The sequence below is a fragment of the Parus major genome, chromosome 15 (assembly GCF_001522545.3).
Source record: "Parus major isolate Abel chromosome 15, Parus_major1.1, whole genome shotgun sequence".
Classification (NCBI taxonomy): Eukaryota; Metazoa; Chordata; class Aves; order Passeriformes; family Paridae; genus Parus; species Parus major.
In genome coordinates, this window is record NC_031784.1 from 9,799,179 (window position 1) to 9,825,916 (window position 26,738).

A 26,738-nucleotide genomic window follows, 5' to 3' on the forward strand; every position below is an offset into this window, starting at 1 on the left:
CCCCCTATTTCCAAAGGCATTGTAGCTGCAGGCTGACAAGGGCTGGGAGAGCCCTAAAGACACCCCTTGCACCCTCCCCCCCAGGCTTCCCCTTGGCACACCAGGAGCATTTCCAGCAGCAAATGCAGCCTGTGAGTGCAGCTATGAAAGGAGCAGGGAAATCAGGAACAGCAAGGACACGTGGTGGTCCAGGCTAAAGGGATAGAGTGGGGACAGAGAAGCAGCAGGCTCAGCCTGCAAAAATTCAGCCTCTTAAACTGTGCTCTTCCAAAAAAAGGCTTCCTGCCAAACGGCCTCATTCCAAGGCTAGGCCATGGTGACCTCCCAGCACTGCCTGGGGCCTCTGCCACAGAATCAGTGGAGCGTAGAGCTGTGCTGGTCCTCGGTGCTGGGAATGCCAAGGAACTCGGGTGACCCTTCAGCAATTCCTTCAAAACAGCATTTAAGTAGCTGTGTGACTTCCAGTCAGACTAACAGGATCCCCTTTCTCTGTGAATGTCTCAGTCCCATCACCTGTGGTAAGTGTGAGTTATTTTTAAGCCAATGGCATTGCAAGAGCATTTCCAAGCACTGCACAGCCTTACAGACAGACTTCCTGAAGATCAGGACACGGGGACATCAGGAAAATTGCTTGGCTAATGAAGATTCTATCCAGGTATTATTAGTGTATTGTGAAGCACTGGAAAGGGAAGAGAGCAGTTTTATAAAGGACTAAAGCACTGCAGGCTTCACTCACCAGTAAGGCGTTCCCACAAAAGAGTTGGCAGGGGAGACTATAGATGCAGACCCAAAATCAGCGAGTTTCACTTGACCTGGTTCTGTTAGAAGAATATTTCCAGCTTTAATATCCCTTTAACAGAGAAAAAAAAAAAAAGAGAAAAAAAAGGAAAGTAATTTAGCATGATGCAAACTCTGTGAGATGCCTTTGTCTGCAAAGGGCAATCCTGTCACACACATGGCAGGTAATGCTGGGACAGAGAGAGAGGGGAATTCACTGACAGTATTTCAGCAGCAAGCCCAGAGTAACCTCTATCCCCTCATTCCCCACACAGCACTGCTTCAAAAGTAATATTATGGAATATTTCATCCACAAGTACTACTTGTAGATCCCAACACTTCTGCTGCTGCAGGACAAGTGCTGAAGTCTTGTGTGTGCAAGAATGAACACCTCAAAAGTACAAGAGAGCACAGGCTGTCTCCTTCGCTGTACAGCAGCCAAAGGGATGGAGCACCTCTCCCACAAGGAAAGGCTGAGAGAACTGGAATTGTTTAGCCTGGAAAGAAAAAGGCTGCAGGGTGACCTAACTGTGGCCTTCCAGTACCTGAAGGGAGCCTGCAAATAAGGATGGAGAGGGATTTATTCCCAATTTACAAAGAATGGACTGACAGCACAAGAGGGAATGGCTTCCCACTGACAGAGAGCAGAGTTAGATAGGAAATTAGGAAGGAATATGATGAGGCACAGGTATCCAGAGAAGAGGTGGCCTTCCCTGGATCCCTGGAAGCGTCCCAGGCTTGGAGCCCCCTGGGATAGTGGAATATGTCCCTGCCCATGGCAGCGGGTGGCACTGGATGATCTTTACAGTCCCTTCCAAGCCAAACCACGCTGTGATTCTATAACCACGGCTTAACAGCCACATCAGATATCAGCAAAATGTAACTGCCAGCATTGTGCCTGCAATTAAATAATAAAAACAAGAATTCCCTCCGTTTCCATCCGCAGCGCGACGCGGGACGGGCGGAGCGGGGCCTGCAGTGCCGGCCCCGAGCCACCAGGTGGCGGCCCCGAGCCAGGACCCCGCGCGGGGCCGGACCCGCTCCCAAAGCTGGGTCCCCAACCCCAAAACTGGGACCCCCAGCCCCAAAACTGGGTCCCCCAGCCCCAAAACTGGGTCCCCCAGCCCCAAAATTCTGCCCCTTCTCCCCCTCGGCCTCGCCGCTGCCCCTGGCAGAGGAACTTCTCCCAGTGGCTGTGCACAGCGGCACAGCCCGGCTCCCTGCCCAGGCAGGGCTCGCACTCTCACCTCTCCTTTTCTGCCACAGCAGCCCCAAAACAGAAATGTGTCGCTGCTCCTCATTTCTGAGGGAGCAGACTGGCCTTCCCACCTCAGCAGATAAAAGGTGGAATACCCCTTGGATGAATTCAGGTCACAGAAGCACAGGAGAGTTGGGGTTGGAAGGGAGCTCTGGAGATCACCCAGCCCAAGCCCCCTGGAGCAGTGACACAGAAATGTGTTTGGGTGGGTTTGGAATGTCTCCAGAGAGGGAAAACACACACCCTCCCTGGGCAGCTGCTCCAGTGCTCTGCCACCTTCTACAGAAAAGTGCTTTGATTTGTCCTCAGGTAGTTTTATCCTTGACTTACACTTCCATCACCTGACTGTGATTCCATCTCATCTCTGTGGCCCCACTGCTCCCAAAAAGCAGGCGGTGCAAAACCAACACAGTTTTACTTATTCACGTGTAAATATGAAAATATATCTAGCCTTAGGAATAGTCTAGCTCAGTGAACTCCAATTTATTTGGCACATTCAGGATGATATTCTTCTATTAGTGTTTAGTGCAACATTCCTGTGTAGCCTCTGTTACCAGGATCAGCATAGAACAATTGCCAACAAGGCAGAGAAAATGTTGGCAGAATAACTTTTTCCAAAGCTGTTTAAAGCCAGTGAGGAAGCTTTGAGAGTCCAGGGAGCAGCAGGTGGAAGGGCAGCAGCTGCAGCCTCACCTGTGGATCCTACAGTGGGAGTGCAGGTAGGCCAGCCCCTGCAAGGCACCGTGGGTGATGGCAGCAATCTCCACTTCCTGGAGTGGTTTCTTGTGAACTACAGGGGAAAAAAAAACATCAAGAAAATAAAACAAAAGAGAAGAAAATAAATGGGATATTTTCCTGAGAAAGTGTTTCTTAAAGGAGGGAATCCCACCAATCTACTACTAAGAGAAATTAGGGAAGAATTCTTGTGAGGGTTTTAAGGTCCCTCCCAACCCAAACCATTCTGTGACCCTATGATCTTGGCCCCCAAGGAACACTAGTTTCTGTGAAGTTTAGCTTTGATTCCCTGTTTTGACTTAGATCCCCCTATTTCTTTGCAGGTGGTGTTCCAGTCTTGAGGACCCATAATCCTCCTGTAATTATTCCTGCATGCTGCAAGGCAAGGAAAAAGGTGATCTCTGCAGGATTTTATTATGGCTATTCTGGAAACAGGCAGCCTAAGAAGGCACAGATTACAGGAACACACCTGTACACTTTTCTACCTTCATTTGACAAAATTAAAACGTGCATGCCAACTATCTGTAGCACTGGAAAAGCCTTAAATTCTTCCTAGAGAATGGAGCAGGACAGGCAGACCACCTGCACCATCTGTAAAACCCCACTCTGTGAGGAAACAGCCTCCCATCAAACTCTGCTGGGGGGTCCTGGTACTAGCAAAAAGAAAATATATCCAAAATATATCAAACTTACCTTCTAGCAAATCAGAAGCTGATCCTAAACAGTATTCCATAACCAACTGCAAAAAAAGAGAACATCATGCCTTCAAGTATCTCTGGAAGCATTTTGAAATTAGAAAACATCTTTACATTCCAAATTTAAATCACATGGTGGCTTTAACACCCTGATTAAGGGGAAAAAAAAAGTAAGTAGTAGGTTTTGTTAGTTTTCCATCAGAAGATGAAAAATTTGACTTTATTTTAGTACTGTTCACCACAAAGCCAAAGCTATTTCAGTGCCTGTGCTGAGGATTTGAGTGCTGCAGTGTCCATTTGCTCCACATGCCCCTCACTCACCCATGCTGTGTGCTCCTTCAGGTAACAGCCCTTGTACTCTATGGTGTTGGGGTGCTTCAGCTGTTGGAGAAACTTGACTTCTTTGATGATATCCTGCCATTTCTAATGAAAAAAAAAGCAAAAAGTATAAATACATTCCTCTTCTTTATTCTCTACATCCTTTCACGCACCACACACCGTAGGACACTCTGAAAAGTGACCATAAAACTATTTTACAATAAGAAGATGGAAAGTCAGTAGCAAAAGCACAGCTGTAAATCAGTTGCCTTGGTCCCTACTGCACTGAGATACTCCCAAAATACATTTAACAGCTTGAGGACTGCCAAAATACTTTTTTCTTCATTTTAACTGCAATACATTTTACTTAAATGCTGCTGCTTTGCAAATTAAAGCATTCAGTGGCCTCAAAGTTTGTAAGAAACTGCAGAGAGTAGCAGTGAGCTGCTCAACAAAACCACTGACATTTGGGAGAGCAACAAGCAAGCAAGGAAAAATGAGTTTAAACCACCCCTGCTGGCTCTTAACAAACAAATACACCCTACACATCCACACACCTGTCCAAAGGAACAGTGGGTCCAAGTTCTACACAAAAATAAGAGGAACAACTAACAAGCTAAAACTGAAATGAGACTGAGATTAGCAGGTCTTTGCAATTTGATAGATCCTCAAAAGTTTCAGAGAGATGTGCTCCAGTGGCCAGAGTGCTCTTAATATACTTCTTAATAAAATTATTTCTGAAACAAGCCCCATCCAGGCATTTTGAATCCCTACTCACCTCCTTAAACTGAACTATTTGTCAAAGTTTGCATAAGCTCATTTTCTCTCCCCAAACCTCCACGGTTCCCATGGAAGGGAGCAGCAGCTCCTGCATTAAAAGCTGTTCTGGTGGGGTCAAACCAGAGCTGCAGCTCATTTCACTGCTCAGATTTCCACTGGAGCTGCCACAGCTCCTGAATGCACAATTGCCTTTATTCCTCTTACCTCATTCGTTTGCTTCCCACTATAGGACATCTTCTTGACTGCCACCACCTCATTAGTGTGGGAATTTGTAGCCTGGTGTAGGGAAAGAGAAACGTTGACAAAAGCAAGAAATAGATTGAAAAACCTTCATTTTCCCCCCACTCCCCATGGAGTGAGCTGTGTCTGTGGCAAATGCAGCCTTTTTTCTCCTATATTCTTGCCAGCTCCTACACCTCAGAGACATCTTCCTCAGGATAAGATTTCTCACACAACTATTAGGACAATTTTCCCTGATTTTATCTGTCCATATCCACTGTTCCTCCCTCACACTTTGTTCTGTTTCTCTACTGATTTGTAAAAGGCCCAATATTGCACTTACTGAGACCCCACAAAATACAGTTTTATTGGTATTGCAGTAGAAACCATTTTAGATGAACCTTTGACAAAGTGTTTGCCAAAGCCACAAATAAAGAGGTGTATCAGAATCTCCATTCTTTCATCCCAAAACTCCATACAGCACTGACATTTTTAAGCAGCTATTTCAATTTCCAGCTTCAAGAAGATGATTCAACCTGGAATTTATCAAAATTAAAAAGCTTTCCTTTCACTGCACAAGATCTTAGTTTTGCAATGAAGATTATACAGCCATCAAAATTGTACTTTTCTGCAGCCTGGATGATGTAGGGATGGTAATTGGAGGCTAAAATCTCAGGTTTGGAAAGATCCTCCTTGTCTGGACTGGCACTGCCCTCATTTCTGCATGTTAAGGGTAAAAAACATCAAGCTTTTGGTCTTAAAACAGTTTCTGAAATCTCTGTACCTCCAACCATTTTTGGGACAAAAAAAAAAAAATTGTGACAGTGAAAAGCTTAAACTATAATAGGAGCTAAATGTAGTAAATCTTCCTTTCAAGTAAAGTATTAACTAATGACATTTTTGAGGCATGTGGGGACTTCAAAGAAAAACTGTTGAGTGAACCAGTGGAGCACAGGAATTACTGAAGGGAGGTGACACAGGCCACTCACAGCATACACTCCTCAAATGAGACAGAGAAAGCTGAAAATGAGTAACTGGGATAAGGCAAAGCCCTTCCCCACCACTTGCCACTCTGATTCAGCACCAAGAAGATCAAGAGTGTTTTACTGAGATGTATTAATACTTTCTGCCTGACACATTAATTCCAAGCAGCTCCACCTGACCATGGTATCTGTCCTTCCAGCTGGGATTTGTCACTGAAGGACACACTGCCACGTCCCCAGAGCTGTGGGGAAAGTTCTGACTGCAGCAAGGGCTTGGGATGCTCCTGGCTGAGACAACTCCCAGGGCTCTATGAGCACACCTGGGGAAAAGCCACTTGCTGAAGCAGTTTTGGGCCTATTTGAGATGATACCTTGAGAAATTATATTGTTATCCCTCAAAATACACATTAAATAATTATATGACATAAAATCTAAGGTTCCTCACCTTACAACAGTTCCACCAACACCTCCATCACTTCACACAACTCCAAACAGCGAATTGGAATGCTTAAAATAACTCATGCTACCTATGGCCAGCTAGAGGTGTCAGGGATCTTATCTTAATATTTTATTGTGTGATACCCAAAAACCCAGTCCCAGTGGACCTGGTCCTCCTGAGTGGCTGACCATGGTTCCAAGCAGCTTTAATTTGGCTTTGACTGATTTGTTCTATATTGATTCTATTTCAGTCTCACTAATACCAACCAGGTTATAATTATTTCCCATTGCAGTATTGTGCATTTGGCTTTGTTTGATACCAACTGTAAAAGCACCATTTTTCTCATTTCCAGATTAAATTCTCTTGCCTGTATCAATGAATGCCACACATCCTTCCTGCTTGAATTCCCATTCCTCTGAGGACTCTCTCCTCTTTGCAATAAAGGAATTTGCAGTGATTTCCAAGTGTATGAACTCCAAGTATCTTGAAATTTCAGTTTGGCAAATTAAATTTCAGCTGTTTAAATTCAACTTTCAACATCAAACAGCACAAAACACTGTATACTTGACCTGGATAGTTGGGTGTACTATTAAGAATATAGTAAACTGCTACTATAAATACTGCTGGAACACTGAAGAGATCAAGAGTGGTTTGGAAACACTTCATTTTTGAGATGTGTTATCATAAAACTAATGCACACAAAACACTGAAAATTCAAGGAACACCTCCTTCTACAATTGCTCAAAAACCTCCAAAACATCACCTGAAATGATTCCATTTTCCAAAACAAGAAAGAACTCTACTTACAAAGTAAACTGCTCCAAAACTTCCATGTCCAATTTCATGCAAACCCACGAATATTTCCTCAGGATCATCTTTGTAGAACAGGTCAGCTATTTCTGGGTCCTTTGGCACCCCTTTGCGCATGTTGAATCGTGTTAGGAACTGCTTTGTGCTCTCAAGTCCCAACCAATTTCTTCCTTCATCGACAAAGCTGTTTGCAGACAGCTCTCAGCACCTGGTGGGAAAGTTCATCTTTAATCTGCTTCCCTTGCACGTGTTTCTGTTCACACTTCTCTGGCAGCAAAATGAGAGGAAACACTTCCAGCAGCAATAGGCCTCACCATCGCTTCCTCCCTCCAGCTAATTCTTTTTAATTATTAGTCCTATTTAGATAGAGAGATTAAAATGCATTCAGGATACAACAGCTCTTTATCTCACACAGGAAGCAAGTGCTGCAGTGACACTGAAGTCCACTTGAATTCAAGAGTCCTGTTGCTATGCAAAACATCCTGTGACAGGAGTTTGTTATTCTTCACGCTGGGCTCCCAATGTGACAGTTTTTAGTCTCTCTCTGTTGTTCCTCCTACTTTCCTGGGCTGTTTGCTTTCTCTACTCCTGATTGCCAGCTGGTGCTGGTGGAAAAGTCAGCTGCTATTCCACAGCAATGCTCTGCAGCCATGTAATTGTTATTTCTCTATTTATTTGCTCAGAGCTGCATGACAGCCAGGCCTGCTGGATCGTGATCGCTCCCAGCACATGGAATTGCTTTTGAAGAATCCTAAACTCCATGATACAAGGCAGATCTTTGCCTCCTCAAACTCTCCCCCTTAGCACAGAACTGAGCTGCATCTAAATGAAGACTTCCAGTATTCATCCCCAAAATTTTATTTGTGTGGAAAGGAAAAAAGAAAAAAAACAGGAAGAAACATCCTATTATCAGGAAGTTTTCAATTTCTTATTTCTTAACAAAACATCTTGAAAAATCAGCATGGACTCATTAAATACTGGTATGCAAAGCACTGATGGGGGCCTTTGCCCATCTGCTTTTGGCTTGTGAAATGCAGCAGAGGAGCTGCAGCTGAGTCACCTGGAGCAGCCTGGAGCAAGACTCAGAGCTACTTTCACACCTGTGGTTCAGCACCTCATTTACTGAGGCCACATCTTGTCTGTGCACAAGAGACTCCTGCAAACACACACCAGAACCTTCAGCCTGCACCATGATATAACCCATATAATTGGAGACCAGCTGAAATGTAGTAGTTGGATAAATTTTAAACTAAAACACACATAGCAAAGGTTTCAGAAGGTTTTGGACTTCAAGTGCCATCTGGATGAATGCAGAATTTTGGCCTGGTGTTGAGACAGCCTCCCTGGCTCAGGGTCAGTGATGGAGCAAGGAGAGGTGCAGTGAGAGGAGCCCACCTGGATAACTGTGGCACCAACCATGCTCCGTGGCTCATATTCCTTCCAGCAGCATTGTCCTGTGCTCCCAGCCCTCCAGACTCTCCCACTCTGCAAAGAAAAACAAGGAACTGTATTTAGAAAAATTATTCTGAAGTTTTACACCTTATTCTGACACACAGGAACACCACATCCAGTAATGGCCAGTGACTACAGGGCCCTGCTGGCAAGCACAAGGAGAACTGGCTGGGAATGCTAATGGTGTGTCTCTGGGTGAGGATAAGCACTTCCTGTGCTCCAAAGCCCTTGGACCATATATCATTGCAAGACAGAAAACCAGGAAAAGAGGTTAAATGCCAAGTTCTTTGGCTTTTATAAAGACCTTTAAGCTTGCTAGGGCACATGTAGTTCCCTCTCAGACCCTGCTTTTTAGATCATCTCTAAAAAAAAAAGCTCAGGAAAAAATCCCCATCCCTGGAAGCGTCCAAGGCCAGGCTGGACGGGCTTGGAGCAACCTGGGACAGTGGAAGGTGTCCCTGGCCATGGCAGGGGAGTGGAACTGGCTGGGCTTCGAGGTCCCTTCCAACCCAAACCATTCCAGGACTCCATGGGAAGCTGACAGGGCTGCATCCATTACTTGACTCTGTGTTCTACCTGATGACACACAAGATTCCAGGGAAAGTCCTGGGTATTAGTAAAACACTCTTGAATTCCACCAGGGAGAGGATGAGCAATGAAAAGACGGAAAAGGAGTGGAAACCAGTGAGCCCCATCAGGTCACAGTGAGAGATGGCACCCACTGCAGCCACCGAAACCCATGGATGTGGGAACACCCCCAAAGAGCCACTGCTGTCCCCTTGGGGCAGTGGGACACAGGGAGAGCTGGGAACCAGCCTGAACTCATGGAAAATATTATCATGTAGCTACATGCACAGCAGAAATGCTTCCAAGTTAAGCATAGTGCAGTTGTTACACTGCCAAAATCTGAATTAATAGGCACCTGATTTAATGACACACTAACTCATGCTCTCCTTTATTAGGGAGAAAAAAATAAATGAGCAGAAATCTTCCTGCTAATAGCTAACATTACCAAAAATGTTATTTTTGCTACTTTATCTCACCACAGGCCAATACTATTGAGCTGTTAAAAGGCTACTTGAAGAGCACCAAAAAAAGGTTCTGCAATGTTTTGCTTTTTTAAAAAAAATAAAATCTCAAGTATAAACAAAAGCCAGATGAATGAAATGATTATTCATTTTCAGCTGATTTGCCTCACCCAAAGGTGCTATATTTACTACAGCCCTGCAGACAGGGAAAAGAATGCAGTATTTCAGGTCTGGCATTCTTCAGCCAACAGAAAAATCCATTTGGCTTAAAAAAATAAAAACAAACTGATGGAGAAAACAATTTATCCATCCCCAGTCAAATGAACCTCTCTGCCATTAAGAAAGCCTGTGCAGCTCCAGTATTCAAGGTATTTAAAATGGGAGGCTAAATGTCAATACTTAGAGTTAAGTCCTAAGTAATAATGTAATTTTCCAATTAGAGCAGACATGAGTAGTGAGGCAAGTAAATCTTCTTGGTTAATCTGCTCAGCAGGACTATTATTTCCCAATAATGAATATAAAAAAAACTTAGAATGGAAAGTGCATCAACAACAACCCGAGTCCTGTTGATTGAACATGATCACAGAGTGATCCACACGATCCCACAGATGCTGAGAGCCCCCTGCACTGACACCAGCTCAGCACCACATCCACAGTTTGAGTCTTGGACAGTGTAAAATACCACAGATACACATCACACCTCTTCTGTTTAGGCTGGCAAGATCACAAATCCTTAACATCACAACTCTCTTCTAGAGAGATTGAAATAAAAATGGTTTCAATCAAGGCAGAGCACTGTAAGAGTTGAGCACCATTAGTAGAAAAACCTTAATTCCAGGTATGGGCGATTTGAGCAGGTTCTTTTCATTACCAGAGTGCTGAATTAACACACCAAGAAACAATTGCTATTAGAAGCCTAATTTCTGCTTTTCATCCTTGTTTTTCATCCACGTTTGAGACTCTGCATGTGCTGGATACCTCAAAGGAAACATCATTAATCACAGCAGCAGTGACTTAGGGGAGTGACAAGTGACTCAAAATTCTGAGGGTTTGGGAGATCAGCATTTTGTTCAGACAGCAGAGTTTCCTCAATGCTAAGCAACCCTCCCATTTAAAAACCATGAATGAACTGCATTTGCTACAGGTGGCTGCACAAAGGTTCTCTCCTACCACTTATAACTGATTTAATAACAACAGAAAACACCTTGACCTGAATATGAAGAACAAAGCACAACTGGAAGCACCTTTAAGAAGAGCTAAATTACCAATATTTCCAAATATTGGTAATTTCCATGGATCTAAAATTCTGTTTGTCGGTAAGATAAACTTGAGAACTCGAAGTGTGGGGTTTGTGAAAACACAGCTTGAATTGCATCTCAAAGCACCATAGGGCTGTTTCAAATGGGCTCAGAAACACACAAAATTAATTTTAGTTCCTAACTACACCAGGGTACTTCCCAAAACAAGGACAAAGTTTTCCATTTCATGCAGAAAAACAAACTACAGGAAACAGGGTGGACCAGCAGCAGATTCCACTCAGAGGAGGAGCAGCATGACATGGCTCATGCACCCATTTTTAGATGCCTATTTTGAGGGGAATAAATTCACACCAGAATTATTTTCCCAAGAATGGCAAGCACAGAGCCCCATTTCATCACTTCAGTCTCTCCAAAACCTGGAATATAACGTAAAGAAGGAAATTCTGAGATAAATTCAGCTGATAACTGTCCTGAGTAAGAAACCTTTTGAGCTTGAAATAAGGAAGGTGCTCAATTTCCCCTGTAGTCCTCACCCATAAACTGTTTTGTTGGTTTGATTTGGGCAGTTTTTGTGTTGTTTTTAAGAAGCTGGAGCTCTTCCCCTTTCCTTTAATTGGTACATATGGCTGGCTGGCCAGGCCAAACACAAACACTTCATCCTGGGCTGTCTCCCTCACATGAGGGCCACAGTCTTGGATGAACAGCCCATTATTTTAGAGCAGCCTTTTGGAGAACACTCTGGAACCTCAACGTTTTAAGCTGTTCAGTGTCATTTCTTTGATTGTTAAGAATTATTTTCCCAGCTAACTCAATGTAAGGGAATACAACACTCATGTTTTTTCCAGGCACTTCACTCATTTTAATGCTTAAAGCAGTCACATACCTGGCACAGAAACTCAAGCTACTGACAGGGCATATAAAAAGCACCTTCTCTACAACTACTGTTTGCTTAAATTAATCACCAATTCCAAGACACTCAGGAAAGATTTCTCTCTGGTCTAGAAGCAGCAAGTCCTCTCACGTCCTTCCCTCAGATTTCTCTGAAGCGAAATGATTCACTCAGCATGGAACCCGAACAGAAGGTACCCAGCGACCTTCAGCAGGAAAGACAAATATTCCTGAGCATGTGGGGCTCTGCAGATATCAGGGCAGTGTTCCTGAGGGCACACAGCAGGAGGAGCAGACTCAGGAAATCGGGATACAGTCTGCCAGGAAAGCTGGATAACATGAACACAACCACACCAGTGCTACAGCAGCAGCTCCCCAAACACCACCTCTATTGCTCGGCTTTCCCAAGGAATAACTTCTCCCAGAACATCCATGCCAATGTCACACACCATTCCTCATCAACACCTGGGTGCACCCACAGCTCTTCATCACCTCCACTTGAGGAGAGGCGCAGGAATTTCCCTTTGGAGAGTTTGGCTCTGCAGTGCACCTGGAATTCCACGGCGGCCCCGCGCTCGGGGGTCAGGGCTGTCCAGAGCTCGCGTGTGCACCAGGTCATGTGGAGTTCACACATTACTCATGCTAATAAAACCCTGAATCACAGCTCTTCTGACCCAGGCCATCGCTGCACGCTGCCCCTGGGGTATGAAATCCAGCTAATAACTTGCAGGGCTTGTTGTAGAGAAATACCTTCACAAAAACAGCTTTTTTTCCTGATGAGGAACAGTAGTTTTAAAGGAAATATTCAATTTATAATTCCCCCTATGACCGCTATTTATGCGGCAAAAGGCAATAAATTTATTAAAAAATTAAAATATAAGACAAGCTTATTTAAAAAAATAAAATCAGTGGGCTTAAAGTCAAGAAACAATCAGTTTTAGTCATCGGGAATGTTTCAACAAGTATGAAATCAAGCCACAGGCCAGCCCTCCCCAAAGGAATAGTCCCAGTTGTGCTCTAGAATTCCACTGCTTTGCTAAATATGTATAATCACAGCTACCCAAAATCATGGGGTACAGCCTGGGCTTTAGTGTAAAAGTCAAACAGCATCATTCTCACAATAGACATGTAATGAAAAGGCAAGAGGCACTGGGTGTAGCTTCCCAATAGTTCTCCTGTTGAATTTAAAACAATTTAATGAAATATGTATGCCCTTTTTAAGTTTAAGGGTAATTAACATGTCTTGGATTAGAACCTTTATTTTACCATAAAATCTAGAGAGTGTTGTTAGAGCTTCTCACATTTATTTAACAAGATTAAACACTTTCAGTCATGAAATAAACCTTGCCTAATTAAAAATAAAGGGAAGAAAAAAGGCTTCCTGCTCCCAGCAACAACATTTCGTAATATTTCATCATGGCACACTTGAAATAATTCAGCAGTACATCTGGAAGGGATGAAAGATCCGTGAATCATTTTAAGCCCAAATAGCATCATACACAGAAATACAGATTTCATCAGATCCTCTCACCAAAACATCTCTAAAAAGCATCACAGATGGGTCATGAAATTGAGAAAACTGCCTCCCTATTTTCAGCATTTTTTTCTTCTCTTTAGTGTTTTTATCAGGCTCTTCATCATGTTGCTTAAAACTCCAGACCATTATAAATTGATGAGTATTATGCTGCGTGTGCTACTCAGAGGCACAAATAAGTCATCGGATTTGTTTGTGGAAGCCTCAAGAGACACCAGCACACTCAGAGTTTCCTACCTATTAATGTAATGGCTTCCAAAGAGCTGGATCCATTTTGTGGTTTAAAGCTATTTTTAGGTACTTTTTACAAAGAGTTTATATTTTGACCATCACATAATCAAGAAAAACAAAACAAAACCAAGTCCAGCAACTGACAAATCTATTCCCAGAGTTTTCCAGAGTGGCCAGGGTAATGCTGCAGCGAGATCTGAGCTGCTCCTGCCCACCTGCATTACAACTCAGAGCTGCAGGATCCCCATGGGGGACACTGAAGCCACCACAGTGGCCACCAGAGGTCATTTAAATAGCAAACAAGGCTGAAACCTCATCTCCAGCTCAAGTTTTCCTGAAGTGTAAGAAGTGACTGCCACAATAATTCTGAACACAACAAAATTCTTTGTATTTTAGAAGTAGTTTTCCTTACCATGACTTAGATGGCCTGACTTCTGATTTGTCCCTTAAAGCCAGAAACTGCAGGGACTGTTAGATTTAACTACTGGAGGTTAACAAATAATCATGTTACTGGACAGTTTCTGTGTGCTAGTCAAGGAAAAGGTGTGTTTTAGGAGAGGCACGTGAACATATTCACATAAGAAAATCCTGTGATGCCATTTGGGGCAAAATGTGATTTCATTATGTAAGTGCAGGGCAGTGAGTGACAGTTCTGGTGTAGCTACATGGATTTTGTCACAACATTAGCTGACTTTGAAAAAGGAGTTTTCTATTTAAAAATCCTGTTTATTCTCTTTGTGCAAGAAAACGTAAACTCAGGTACTGATTTTCTGGAAGCTGCATCACAGTAAAACTGGCCAGAAGGAATCATGCAGGAGGTCCTTACACCAAGTAAGGAAACAGATACAGGCTGTGTGCATGGAGGAGGAAAAGACAAGACATTCCCTGGTCATGCAGGGTGAGAGCACCTCTCATGACAACCCAAATTGCAGGGTTTGAACTTTTTTCTTCTCTTTGAAGGGGAAGGTATGTGTGAAGCATGTGCTTCTTCATTCTAAGAAAATCCAGGAATCTTCACCATGACTGACTGTTAATAAAACCCCAAACAGGAATTTTACAGAAGCTGAGTTGCACTGTTCTGTGTATGCTGTTCCTTCTCTCCACGGATAAAAAGGGGAAAGTTTCTCATCCTGACCTCTTGTACTGCTGCTGGTTTATGAAGCAGAGAAAGCCACAGCACTCCAACACATTTCCACAACATTCCCGACCTGCCTTTCCAGGTGGATGTCCCCCAAGACACCTCATTTGTGTTGTACTTCCCCCTTTCTTTGCCCCCTGAATCTCTCCCTGCTACAACTTCTCCTTTGGCAACTCTCCTTCCTTCCTGCCTGCTCGGTGCCAGCCAGAGATAAGACTTTAGGAAACAGCCTTTTGGACTGCTTCAGTTTATAATTTCTGCTCTGCCTGTGACTCCAGCACATCCAGCTCTCCTCCTGACCTATTTATAGGCACAACTGCAACCATTAACATAAATAACAGGTATTTGTTCCACGCTGGTACCATCAGAAATGGCTACACCTGTTTCATTCCGGTGCCAAAGTCTGCTTCAGGAGTGGAGTTAAAGGAGAAAAAGCTTATTTGGGAAACCCAAAAACCTCCAGTTCGCTTGGGAATATTATTATTAAAGGAAGACAGACTTAGTCCAGCAGGTACCAGCCAAGGAAATATCAGTCATTAATATTATGTGACTTACCCACTGGCTTTTTAAGTTTATTCTTTTGCAACCTCCAATTTTTATGGCCATTAGTAAAAGCCACGGATAGAAGTGAAACATGAGTGGCTAACATCCAAAATCTCATTATTATCATCTAATAACTGTGTCCAAGAAGAGAGTGTTTATTCTTTATGAAAAGAGCACTGGATGGCTGAAAGTCTGGAAAGGAGAAAGATCACGTGCAGCTTTTAATCACAAAGAATTCACAAAGTTTGCTGCATCAGTCATCACATGGTTTTTTAATCCAGCCCCCTCAAGGATCCCCCTTCTTCAGGATCATTTTAACACCCTTATGACAATTACAGCCCTTAACTGCACGCACAAGTTAGCACAGCTATCATGAAAATACCAAAGTATCATAGTTAAGAAAGTAATAAATAGATTTTTTCCTGCCACAATACAGCAAACCCCCCCTAAACAGCATGACAGAGACTGTTGAGATGGAAAAAAACCCCACAGTGAACGATGCCAGTTTTCAGGCAGGGGTATAACATGGAATAATGAATGGTTCCTTGCAGGTAGGAGGCTATAAGGGGGATCACATGTGATGGGGGGGAGGGAAAGAAAATTTAAAAAGAAAATTAAGGGAAAAAAAAGGAAGAAAAACTTATTTTATTGTCAAATATACCCACTACAAGTTCCAAAATAAAGCTAAGAAAGAATATCAACAAAGAAATCCCCAAAAAACCCCAAAACCACAAACAAAAAAAACCCCCAAACCAAAATCCTGCACAATTCTAAACTGAAACAACTATTCTGCTTTAGCAGATAAAAAAAATTCTGAGTTAAGACTGAAATTGCAGCTACCACAGCATGTCATTATTCCCATTAAATGAGAATATACAGCACCCAGAGACTCTTTAAATAACTGGATAACTGAGAGGTCTAGGTCTGTGATTTCAGCCTTAAGTTTTGTCATCTTGGGTTTCATCAGGTCAGAAAAGGCCCTTAATGTTGCTTTAATGCAGAAAAATTACAATTTTAAATAAGAACTGGAAGGCAAACAAAAATTTGCTTCACTGAGCACTAGAATCAGATGTGTAAAATGAACTTAAATTTGTAGCTCAAGTCAGAGCCTTCTTCAGGCAAATACAGGGTTTTTTTCCACCAAAGGGAGGTTGGTAGAAGCAGGGACAAGGAGAAAGTCACCTGGATTAGGATGTGTCACCTGTCCCCTCAGCATTCTCTCTTCCCTATTTTTTAAATTAGAATTGCAGCACTGAAGAATCACTACACAGTTTTAACTGTGACTTTAATTCTTATTTTAAATAATCTATGCTTAAATTTCATTTTTCCACTCGAAATTCCAAATTCAAGTTTCAGCGCTGCATCCTCGTGCACAGGGGCAGCCTCAGCTGAGCTTTAATGTGCTGAGATTTAATATTTCAGAATGTTAAAGGCAGAGGAAAAAAAAAGGATCAGTAAAAGTACTTGGTGTAAAGAAAACAAGGCAGAACTAAGGGGAAAATAAGGGATGTGACTAATCTTCTCACAGGCAAGGAAAGTAGTCTGTCTCCCAGGACCTAGTGGGTCCTTTTAGGAAAAGTGGAAGGTAAATCACCATGGAAACAGAGAATTTTATGAGGTACTTCAGCAGAGCAATTTGCTATGATATGAACATAATCAGGCAAGCAGCATTTCCCTTCCAACCAACTAGAAAAGCTTTTAGCACAAACAGTGAGTGCATTTCTGTCTGCTGGAATTCCCAAAAAATGAAAAACGGATGCTGCAAAAGACACCACGGGTATCACTTGGAGAAAACATTATCAAAGCTTCAGTTGAATTTTCTGGTCACTGATGGAGACATCTGAAGACTCAGAGCCCAGGAGAGGAAGCCATCAGGAGGGGAGGGTCAAACTTCCTCACTGCTGGCCCAGCTTCTGTGTCCCCAAATCACATCAGATGGCTGCACAAAAATACCAAGTGACAGCGTTTGGGAGGGGGGCTGTGGGGACAACAGGAGCTTCTGTGGGTGCCAGGGATGGACACTTATGGCATTTGAGGACAGGGGGGACAGGCAAGAGACATTCAGGTCAGAAACATCATTAAAACAAGAAAATATAATGAAAAGGATAGCAAAGCAAAATGAAAGGCCACCATAATTTAGAAACATTTCTATTTCTGCATGAGAAGCCAAGGAACTGGCAGCTGATGTTGGAATGTGTGTTCAATGGCTAACAAAAATCCAGGCTTATTGGCAAACACTGCACAGGAAGAACCATGTGGAGACTGCTCTAAGATATGACTGAGCTTTAATTTTGCTCTAATGATAATTTACTATATTGAATCGCCACCAAGAAAGCCATTGAGCAGTTTTCTATTTTTGAGGCGGCTGCTGGGTAATGACACAGATTTGTGTATATTGAATTAGCACCACCAAAAGGGTTTCAGTCACTTATCTTGTAGATAATATCAATTCATAGCAGTGGGGATCAATCATTATGTTAAAAACACACACAGCCAGGTCCACCTTGAGTGGCTGAGACCTGAGAGACCTCAGCAGCAGAACAGGGGCTGCTGAAATGCATTTGATACAAAAATAGGCTAACAGACAGCAGTAGTAATATTTTCAGCTACTCTACACATTGCTGAATTTTAAATTAATTGTAACCACACAGGAAAAAGACCTGGGGGTTGCTGCAGACAGCTCTCTGAAAACATCTGCTCAGCAGGCAGAGGCAGTCAAAAACAGGCAAATGGAGTGTTGGGAAAAACGCAATGACAAGAAGCCACGGCCAAAAGTATGGATGGACATAAAAATATTACATGTTTCTATCTGATTATAGCAACAAAACCTTCTCAATCAATGAATTCACCCATTTGCAATACTGAGTGCAAGGCTCAGAATGAAGAGCTCACTGATAACTGAGCCCACGAGGGCTGCCCAAGCCCAGGACCACGGCAGAATCCCAGCAGCTCCTCCCAGGGTTTTGTCCCCATTCCTCAGGAGATCCAGTTCAGCATCCTCCTCAATCACACACAAGTGCAGCACACACCATTTCCCTATGGATTTACTTCAGGAGTTCTCTCTCGATCCAGAATTTCACAGTAAATCCCTGGCAGACTCCCACAGCAATCCAGCACGTTCCCTCCTCACTTCCCTCTTTTCTCTCCTTTCCATACACCTGCTCAAACCATCTGACTCCAAACCTGCTTGGTACCCTGACAAGTAACAAAAATCCTGTTTTAAGCCATGTTTATTGTTCCTGGGAAAAAATTATCCTTGCCAAATATTATAGTTCTACTTGAAATGGCACTTCAGTGTATTTTAACGTCTAGAGTGACAGCTGAAGATAATGAATAAAAACTCTTGATCTATTTCATATCTCTGTGGCAATTTTCTGCAGAAAGCAAAGGAAAAACCTCTTTTTCCTCTCTGTGGATTTGTTTTCATCTAACAGACAAATTCCAGTTATAATTTCTAGGGCTCCCTGGAACTGTCAAACTTATTCCAAGGATGTTCTGGGAATCAGAGCCATTTGAAGTATGGTTGCTGTAGATAAAACACAGATCAAAACCTCAAGCAGCATTCCTTGGATCCTGCCACCACCAAGGCTGGCTCAGGAGTGGTCCCCACTGACAAACAACTACACTTGACCATGGCCAGAGGTAAAACATGACAAATACTGCCATGAAGCATCCCAGTGTCCCACAATTTCCTAATTCGATCTAAACAACTTTCTCAGAGCCACTTGAGCGGCTAAAGCCCAGTGCTTTCCACAGAGAGATGTTCAGGCATCACTTGACCACTTAAACTTTGTTTATTTGGACAGATATGGAGATAAAATGGCTCCAAGCCACCATGACAGTGTGAGCAAGGCCCTGGTTACACAAGTGCTTATTTACATCCTCTGCTCTAGCAAGGCTGGCTTTGCAGGGGAAAAACCCAGAGCTCAAGACCACCAGATAAGGCTGGGCATCCTTGATTTTCAGTCTTGACTTCTGACAGAAATTCCCCATTTTCTATTAAAAAACAAAACTCCACTGCATTTCTTTCCTGCAAACCTTGCCTTGAAAGCAATGCTAAACAAAGCAGGCTTTGAAGGCTGTACTAGAATTTCAGTATCATAATCTTATATCTCATGCAATTAAGCAATTAAACTTTTCTAAGAGAAACCAAAATGGTCTTTTTGCTGAATAAAACATCTACAGTGTTCATTCATTGATATGATCTTGATGCCCTACTTGTTACCTTTTTAACCAAGGGGGAAAAAAAAAAAAAGCCTGAATGGATATTAAATAAAACATGAGGTTTTTGTCTAAAGACAACTAATCTTAACTGCTACAGTAAAGCTTTCATCACTGGGAATGCCTCTGCCAACAGTGTTTTCCCCTGCAGGCAATGTTGTTGGACTTAAATCAGAAAAAAATCAGTCATTTACGTCAGTCTATTCCAGTTCTTCTTTCTATTAAGATAGACTGATGTCCCTCCCCAGCAGCAGGGCTGGATAAATCTCCTGTATTCCCACATTTCATTCTCCTCTCAGTTCATGGTGAGAACCTCACCTGTTCAGGGGATGGATACTCAGCTTAAATTCCTCTAAGGAATGTATTTATGTGAGATACAGAGTTCTAAACCACAAAAATACACCCTTCAGAGCATTAAAGGCAAATTCTTCTGAAATAATACAACTTTTTTTTTTTTTCTCCTGGTTAAAAATATACAAAGATCTATTCAACCACTCCTACCTTGTGATTACACTTTCTTTTCCATTTACCTTTTGTAACTTAGATTTTGGGGAAGTGTGTGTTGAGGAAGAAGAGCAGAGTTTGAGGGGTTTGATGCCTTTGTTAAGCAACATATCAATAGATGAAGCCAATTTTCTCCTGATAAAAAATATCACCCAACCCCACTGTAGCCCCAGAAGCACCAGACATGCCCACAGGATAAAGGTTTTCTGCTGTTTGATGATGATATTCTATACAGCCCTGAAGATATTTGTGCAGGGACATGTCAGTGCTTACGAGAAAATACTCATTTTTGGATCCATAACAAGTTTATGTACAAGAAAAAGATGTTCAGTTTCCCAGTGAAATGGTCCCCTCACTTGACCCTTCAGAGAATATAAATATTTTTTTTTCTGCAGATGGGAGAAATTAAAGTGTTTTGCCTGACAGTGAACATTTTCAGAACCATTTCATCAGGCTTAGCCATCCTCATACCATAGAAAAGAGCCTTCTTTTTTGTGACAGTTATATACTCTAAGTAAGGCCATTCTGGTTTTTTTTAATAACCTAGAATTGTTTTTAAATATCTAAAACAAAGTGCATGTGAAGGATTCTGTATACACATCTGTCAATTCAACACCACAAATAACAGTAATTCTCCACAAAAATGCAGAAAGGGTTATTTTTAAGTGAGAGAATAGACAGAAACTTACTCAAATGCTGGTACAATCCTTTGGCTTCAGGGAGTGGGAAGGCAAATTCCCACCTGCCTCCCCATGCTCCCTCAGAAGAGCTTCCCTTTTCCTGACATGTTCTGTACAAGAGTCTTAAACATTAATTAAGCCTAACAGTCCTCAGAGATGTTAGCACAGCTATAAAAAGGTTTCTGGATCGAGTGGCTACTGAAGGAACTGGCATCTGATCAAAATTTCAAGAGTTATGCTCCCTGCTTTATGAATAAATGAAGGAATTACCAGTTTTTGAAAGTCTCCAGCACTACTTGGTGCCTCATATACATATTAACAGCCTTATTTTATGGATTCAGCATCCAAGGCATAATGAGCCTAAGGGGATATTTGTAGTAAAACTATGAAAGAATCCAATCCCATCGTCTAAGTGAGGAATATTTTTAGTTGGGGACAGCTTCTCAATTGCAGGCCTCATTATTTTGTTCTGGTTAATTTTAAGCACAGCTGAGACACTCTGTGAATGAAATATGTTTTTCTGCAGACTGAGGCATATTGCCACTAATCAAAGGAATGAAAAATTCTAGTATTAACTAATGAATTCATGACAATTTTCAGTCTTTTTACTTTATGGTCATGTCAGCTGAAAATTCTGAAGGAGCTCAGGGGACTTTGGGACTGGCTCAGGGTCATTACTGTACAGGAGTTTCTTGGCTCCTAGAAAAGGATATTCTAGACAGGAAGAATAGGGAAAAAACTCCTTTATGAGTCTTCCTAACTAACCAGTACCTAGTACAAATGCATAACCAAATCTAATACGACAACAAGAATGGTCTTAGAAGAGCTACCCCGAGTTTTACACATATAATTTTAAAGCTGCTGCCTCCAAGGATGGAAAGCCCTCAGGGGAAGCTGCACTGAACTCTTCTGCTAAAGCTTCTTGTACTAAATAATTATACATTTTGGTGATCTTTCTTTATAATGCTGGAAAGAATCAACACCTTCAAAAGCATAACTACAGGGGAAAACCATGGAATATTTGTATACAAACAAAACACACCAGATATGAATACTTCTCACCCAGCCAAATTTAAGCATTATGTGACTTTGGAAAAAATAAATATCAGAAAAAAACACAGAATTTATCTTGCAAACTCAAACACAGAAAGTTCCAAGCATTTGAGGGGATGCTGTTGGAAAAACTCAGTTCCTTTGGTGAGAAGCAAACTTTCCCAGAGAATATGAGGAGCACAGCAAGGTTACAGAGCAAGCCTATACTGTGCTTAAGCTCTCCATTAATCATAGATGAAGCCCAGCAGAGGAACTGCCTCTCCTCATCTTGCTCTCTAGGGAAGTGCAGCTCGCCGAGGTTCAGCTCCAGGCTTCCTCTTTTCCAGGCACGGGGCCCCCTCCCTGTCCCACCTACCCAGGCTGGGGCAGGGATCCACCAGCTGGGCCTGGCTTTGCAGAACCAGCTCCTTGGCCAAACTGGTTCCAGTGCTGCAGTTTCCCACTGAGAGCTGCTGCTGGCTCCTGGGCCACTACAGCAAAAACCCATTTCTGCAATCCAGAGCAGGCACCGCTCCGTGGGATCCTGAATAAGAAAAGCATTAAAGGACTCACCCTTCTGCCAGGAAAACCTCAAGTAACAGTGTAATTCCATCCTTTCTCAGTACTTCACTGCTTGCCCAGGAAGATAAGGCACACATTGCCCATTTCTGTTTCTGAACAAAGGAACTGCCACCCAAAATCCAGGGCTGAGAAACCAGGCCAGTGTTTTTCTGTTCAGTTCCAGATTAGCTCCCAACACCATGATGGGAGACCTCCCCAACCTGATGAGCCCCACCTTAAAATATAGTCATAAGACTGTATTTTAAAATTTTGATTAAGAAGTTTTAATTAAGACTATATTTTAAAATTTTCACCAAGGAAGGGACTGCAAAGAGGGTCACAACCCCTGGGTTTGAGCCCTGAGTTTTTTGACCCAAAAAAACTATTTGCTATCCCAATAAAGGGATAAATCCAGAAGTGAGAGTTTGGTTTTACTGAGAATGAGTCCCCAAGACTCCTTAGACACATCAGGAAGATAAATACTACACATCCTGGGCAGTCAAGGGAGTAAATTCAGGGAGTTTTCCCCAAGCATGAGGTGATCCTGTGTTTCCAGGTCCTACAGCTTCTACACAACAGATGTGGATAAGAGCATCCCACAGAGCCCTGTACACAAACAGCCTGGCATTCCACTGCTTCCCAAAGCTTTACACTTTACTCTCAGCAAGCCAGCCCTCACTTGGCTATGGAAAAGGACAAACCATAAGGATCTTTGGATTTTGAAGTCTTTGGGTCTGGACACGACAGCACTCCACTGACGCTCTGGGGCTCCTCCGGAGCACCGTGGGAATCCAGACTTCCACACGGGAAGAAACATCAGCTGCTGAAGCAGCAGGTTGGGTTTATTTGGATAATGCTGAAATGAGAACTGATCCTGAGACTCCACCAGCCAGAGCTGGGTATCTCATCTGGCACGTTCAGCTTGCAGGAGAGCCACTCCCTTCCATATCCCTTCAAACCGCCTCTGTCCTCGCCTCCTCCACCCTCCCGTCTCCTCCATGGCAGGAGGGAGCTGTGTTCCCTGCCAGGCACCTCCAGCCCAGCAGCTCCTTGTCTCTTCAATTCCCAGCACGCTGGACATCCCAGCAGGGCAGTTCTAGGACTGGTGTTCAATCCCATCCTCCTTGTGCTGCTGCACATCCCAGTGTGACCCCACTGGAGGCAAACCCACGAGGCCCGTGTGAGCCTGCTGGCTGTGGCACAGCATCCCACACTCATCTCCGGATCTGGGATCAGCAGGTACCCAGCAACTCCCCAGCAGCACAGACCCACCACCAGCAACACAATCTGCTGCTGCTCAGGGACTGGAACTGCTTGTGAGAGACATGTGGCTCAGGGGTCACTTTCAAAAGTGTAAAAACCAAAAAAAAAGAAAAATAAAAATATGGGGAAGGTTTCTTGGAATTATAAAGTACTAAAAACAGAGTCACCCCTCAGTAACAGTAGGGTAAAACTAAAATTTCAAAGCAGAAACACGTTTTCAGTGCAGTGCCACAGGACAGAAAGGGAAGAAAGCACCATCACCTTTATAAAGATTTTGCTTAAGCATCCTCATTAAAAAGGGATAAATAGTAGCAGTATGTAATCATTACAGTAATCCAATATATTTTTGTGTCCCCAACACTCAATTAAATTTATTGAGACTCCAGAGCTACCATACACAGCTTGAGAGCGTGCAGCATCTGCTACTTCCAAGATGAGTCATGGTAGGAAATTCCCCTGTATTTTCTAGGAACCAGTCAGGCAGCCAGTGATTGAAACAGTGATGTGACTGTATGTAACACCCACACAAATAAGAAATAACTTCCATCAATAAATGTACATTATATTTAACATACTTGCTTGCAGATTTCAAGTAAGAGATTACAATTAGAAAGATGGTTTTGGGAAAATATTCCCCAGCTTAATTTGAATGCAACGTAAATTTTGCCAGGAAACATTAAAGGTCAGAACAGACTGGAAGAAGAGAAACTAATTCAAATAAGTTGCAGGAATTTGAGGACATTTTAAAGAAGAGAAGTAAACATGCAACAAAGCAGCACCCTACAGCACTTGCCTCCATGTTCAAGTGCTGCATCATTAACTCTATAATCTCTTATCACATCTGTCCCTCCCCAAACCTTAAATAATCTCAACTGTCCCCCTGCACCTTCTGTTTTAGACAGAACTAGAGAGGACCAAACTCCTTCTCACCATCTGACTTCACTCCAGAACACCAGACTAGAATTGCCTCATTTCCAACAGCCACACTGTTTCCTGCATTCCCAGATGTTCCCAATCACAGAGGTGCTTTGTGTCACTCTGCCAGCACTGGATCTGTCACTGTCCCCTCACTCAGACGTGTGGCAGCCCCACAAAAGCCTCTCAGAGGACACATCCACAGCAGTGCTGCCTCTAAACTGGCCTCTGGAGTAAACCCTCAACTTAAAAGCATCCTGGTCATGTCCACCTCTCACTTCCAAGCAAGTTACTACTGTGATGTGAAAAATTTAAACTTACCTGAGGTTTGAGGTAAGCCAGAATAATTTGGATTTTGAGAGTCAGGTCACGTTACCACATGACCTCCAAGGAAGGGACACAGCCTCACTGACAGCACAGAACAAGTTCCTACTTAGCAGGTACTGAGTCTTTTGCTAGGCCAAAAAAATTCAAGGTCTAACCCAAACTCAGGAAATTATTTTGTACTGTGTTGATCAATTTCAGTATTTTTAGTCCATGATCAAAACAGCTGCAAAGAAAGTGAATGGATGTAGGACTGCAATTCGGGTGGTTTTGGAGCACTGGTTATGTATTTCAAGCTAAAGACAAATTTTTGGGTTTGACTTCTAATCTGATGAGAGCTCAGACATTTGTGTGCAAGCAGCCAACTAATAACCCTTCCAGATAAGGCCTGGGGCTCCTAGAATTACCAAACAGCAGCAGTCTCACCTTCAGAGAGTACACCATGGCCTTCTTGAGTTACCAGGACTCTTGATAAAAATCCAGTAGGACAAAAGAGAAATTCCACCTCACTTTTGAATACCTGAAAGTCACATCCTCATTCATCAATGGAGAGAGCCTAAAACAAATCCACCACAAACCAGAAACTGGAAGGCTATCTGCTTACACAAGACCATGGACACAGAACAGCAAGAGTCACTAATTTTCACCAAGGAAGGGACTGCAAAGAGGGTCACAAGCCCTGGGTTTGAGGACAAAAAACTATTTGCTATTCCAATAAAGGGATAAATCCAGAAGTGAGAGTTTGGTTTTACTGTGAATGAATCCCCAAACTCATGCAGGCTCCCTTTGCAACCCTAGACCAGTCCTCAGCTCTCTAAAGACAAAACTTTAGGTGAATTGTGACACCACCCAATTATCTGCAATATTTATACTGACAATCAATTTCTCCAAGCATGAACTTAAATCCACATTTCCACCTAGGTTAGCTAAATGTGGCACCTGTTTCTGCCATGTTATTATAATGAATTAGCAGCAGTATGTCAAGAAGGACAAAGAGAATTACTAATACACAGAGTTTTCCCCAGCACTCACAGAACCCTTTCCCCTTGCCAGCATCAGACATCACCTAAACTCAATTTTTTTCCCCAGACACTGAATTTTCTTTAGAAGAGTTCTGGTCAAGGGCTTTTCAGAAAACACCTGATATAAAGTAAAGCTGGACTCTTTGCAAATATTTACACTAAATTAAGGGTTTTTTTCTGAAGTATCAGATCACTCCATTTAGCAGCAATAAAGTAAGGCACAGACTAGGCTGCAAGAATCCATAGCTGGTTTTAGTTCTGCAGGAAAGTATCAATTTTATCAGAATGTCTTCCTTTTCAGACTGGCCTTCAATTGCACAGCAGCACTCATTCAGTACCAAAGCAGAATCCACAGACGTGGATCCACACAATCATATTAATATAGTGTCTTGTTTCTATCTGCAATCAGTGCTACAAAGAGGAGATGAAGACACAAAATCAGAGTATTATAACCAAAACTTCTATGTCCACAAATCTACTCAATTCCCAGGTCCCTCCTGCTTTCCCAAAAACACAAATCCAAATTCCCTGAAGCAACAGGAAAGAGCACAGACAGGCCTGTGCATTCAGTGGCCTCCATTTGCCCTTATGCATTTTAAGTTATCCTACAGGAAGCGCTGCTGAAACACAAACCAAACCAGATTTGTCAGAGACCTCCAGGAGTCTGAAGAGCAGCTCATGGGCAGCTGTTACAGGAAACCTGCTCAGCAAAATGGCCATAACCCATTTGTCATGTGTCATCTTTCTGGGGAAGTGCCAGCTGCATGCCCAGGAGTTGGTACCAGTATGAGGAGCGTGGGTAATGTCAGTAATTGTGTGCATTATATAAGGTGTGCTTGCAACACTCCCATTTCCTTCTCCATAAAGATTAAAACTGTGGCTTCTAAATAGCTTAACTGTTTGATGGAGACAAGCAAAGCACTGCTGCTCCCAAGAACTGCAGGAACTGATGTTCCAAACCAAGGTTAAGATCCAGCAGTGTCTCCAAGCAATAAGGGCTGCTGGGCACACGAGGTCAGTCGTGGCCAGAAGCTCCACCTTGGGAACATCTGCAGAATCCGTGCAGTGACCTGGCTGCCCCAATTTGAGTTTCAGCTGCCAGTGCCCATGAAGCACAGCATCCCTGAGG

General features: G+C 42.9%; 1 protein-coding gene across 5 annotated transcripts in view; it reads right to left on the reverse strand.

Moving 5' to 3' along the window:
- TAOK3 (TAO kinase 3) overlaps window positions 1-26,738 on the reverse strand; it is a 73,892-nt gene that overhangs the window by 33,759 nt on the left and 13,395 nt on the right. For 4 of the 5 annotated variants that reach the window (XM_033518057.1, XM_033518053.1, XM_033518055.1 and 1 more), the window contains exons 2-8: window positions 8,410-8,499; window positions 7,012-7,222; window positions 4,768-4,839; window positions 3,787-3,888; window positions 3,464-3,509; window positions 2,729-2,825; window positions 737-850 (exon numbers count right to left, since the gene is read on the reverse strand). In XM_033518057.1, coding sequence (XP_033373948.1) covers window positions 737-850; window positions 2,729-2,825; window positions 3,464-3,509; window positions 3,787-3,888; window positions 4,768-4,839; window positions 7,012-7,131 — 551 coding nt within the window. In that variant the 5' untranslated portion in view covers window positions 7,132-7,222; window positions 8,410-8,499. Of the gene's footprint in view, window positions 1-736; window positions 851-2,728; window positions 2,826-3,463; window positions 3,510-3,786; window positions 3,889-4,767; window positions 4,840-7,011; window positions 7,223-8,409; window positions 8,500-26,738 lie in introns of those variants that run through there. The other variant, XM_033518056.1, reaches the window with a different exon arrangement.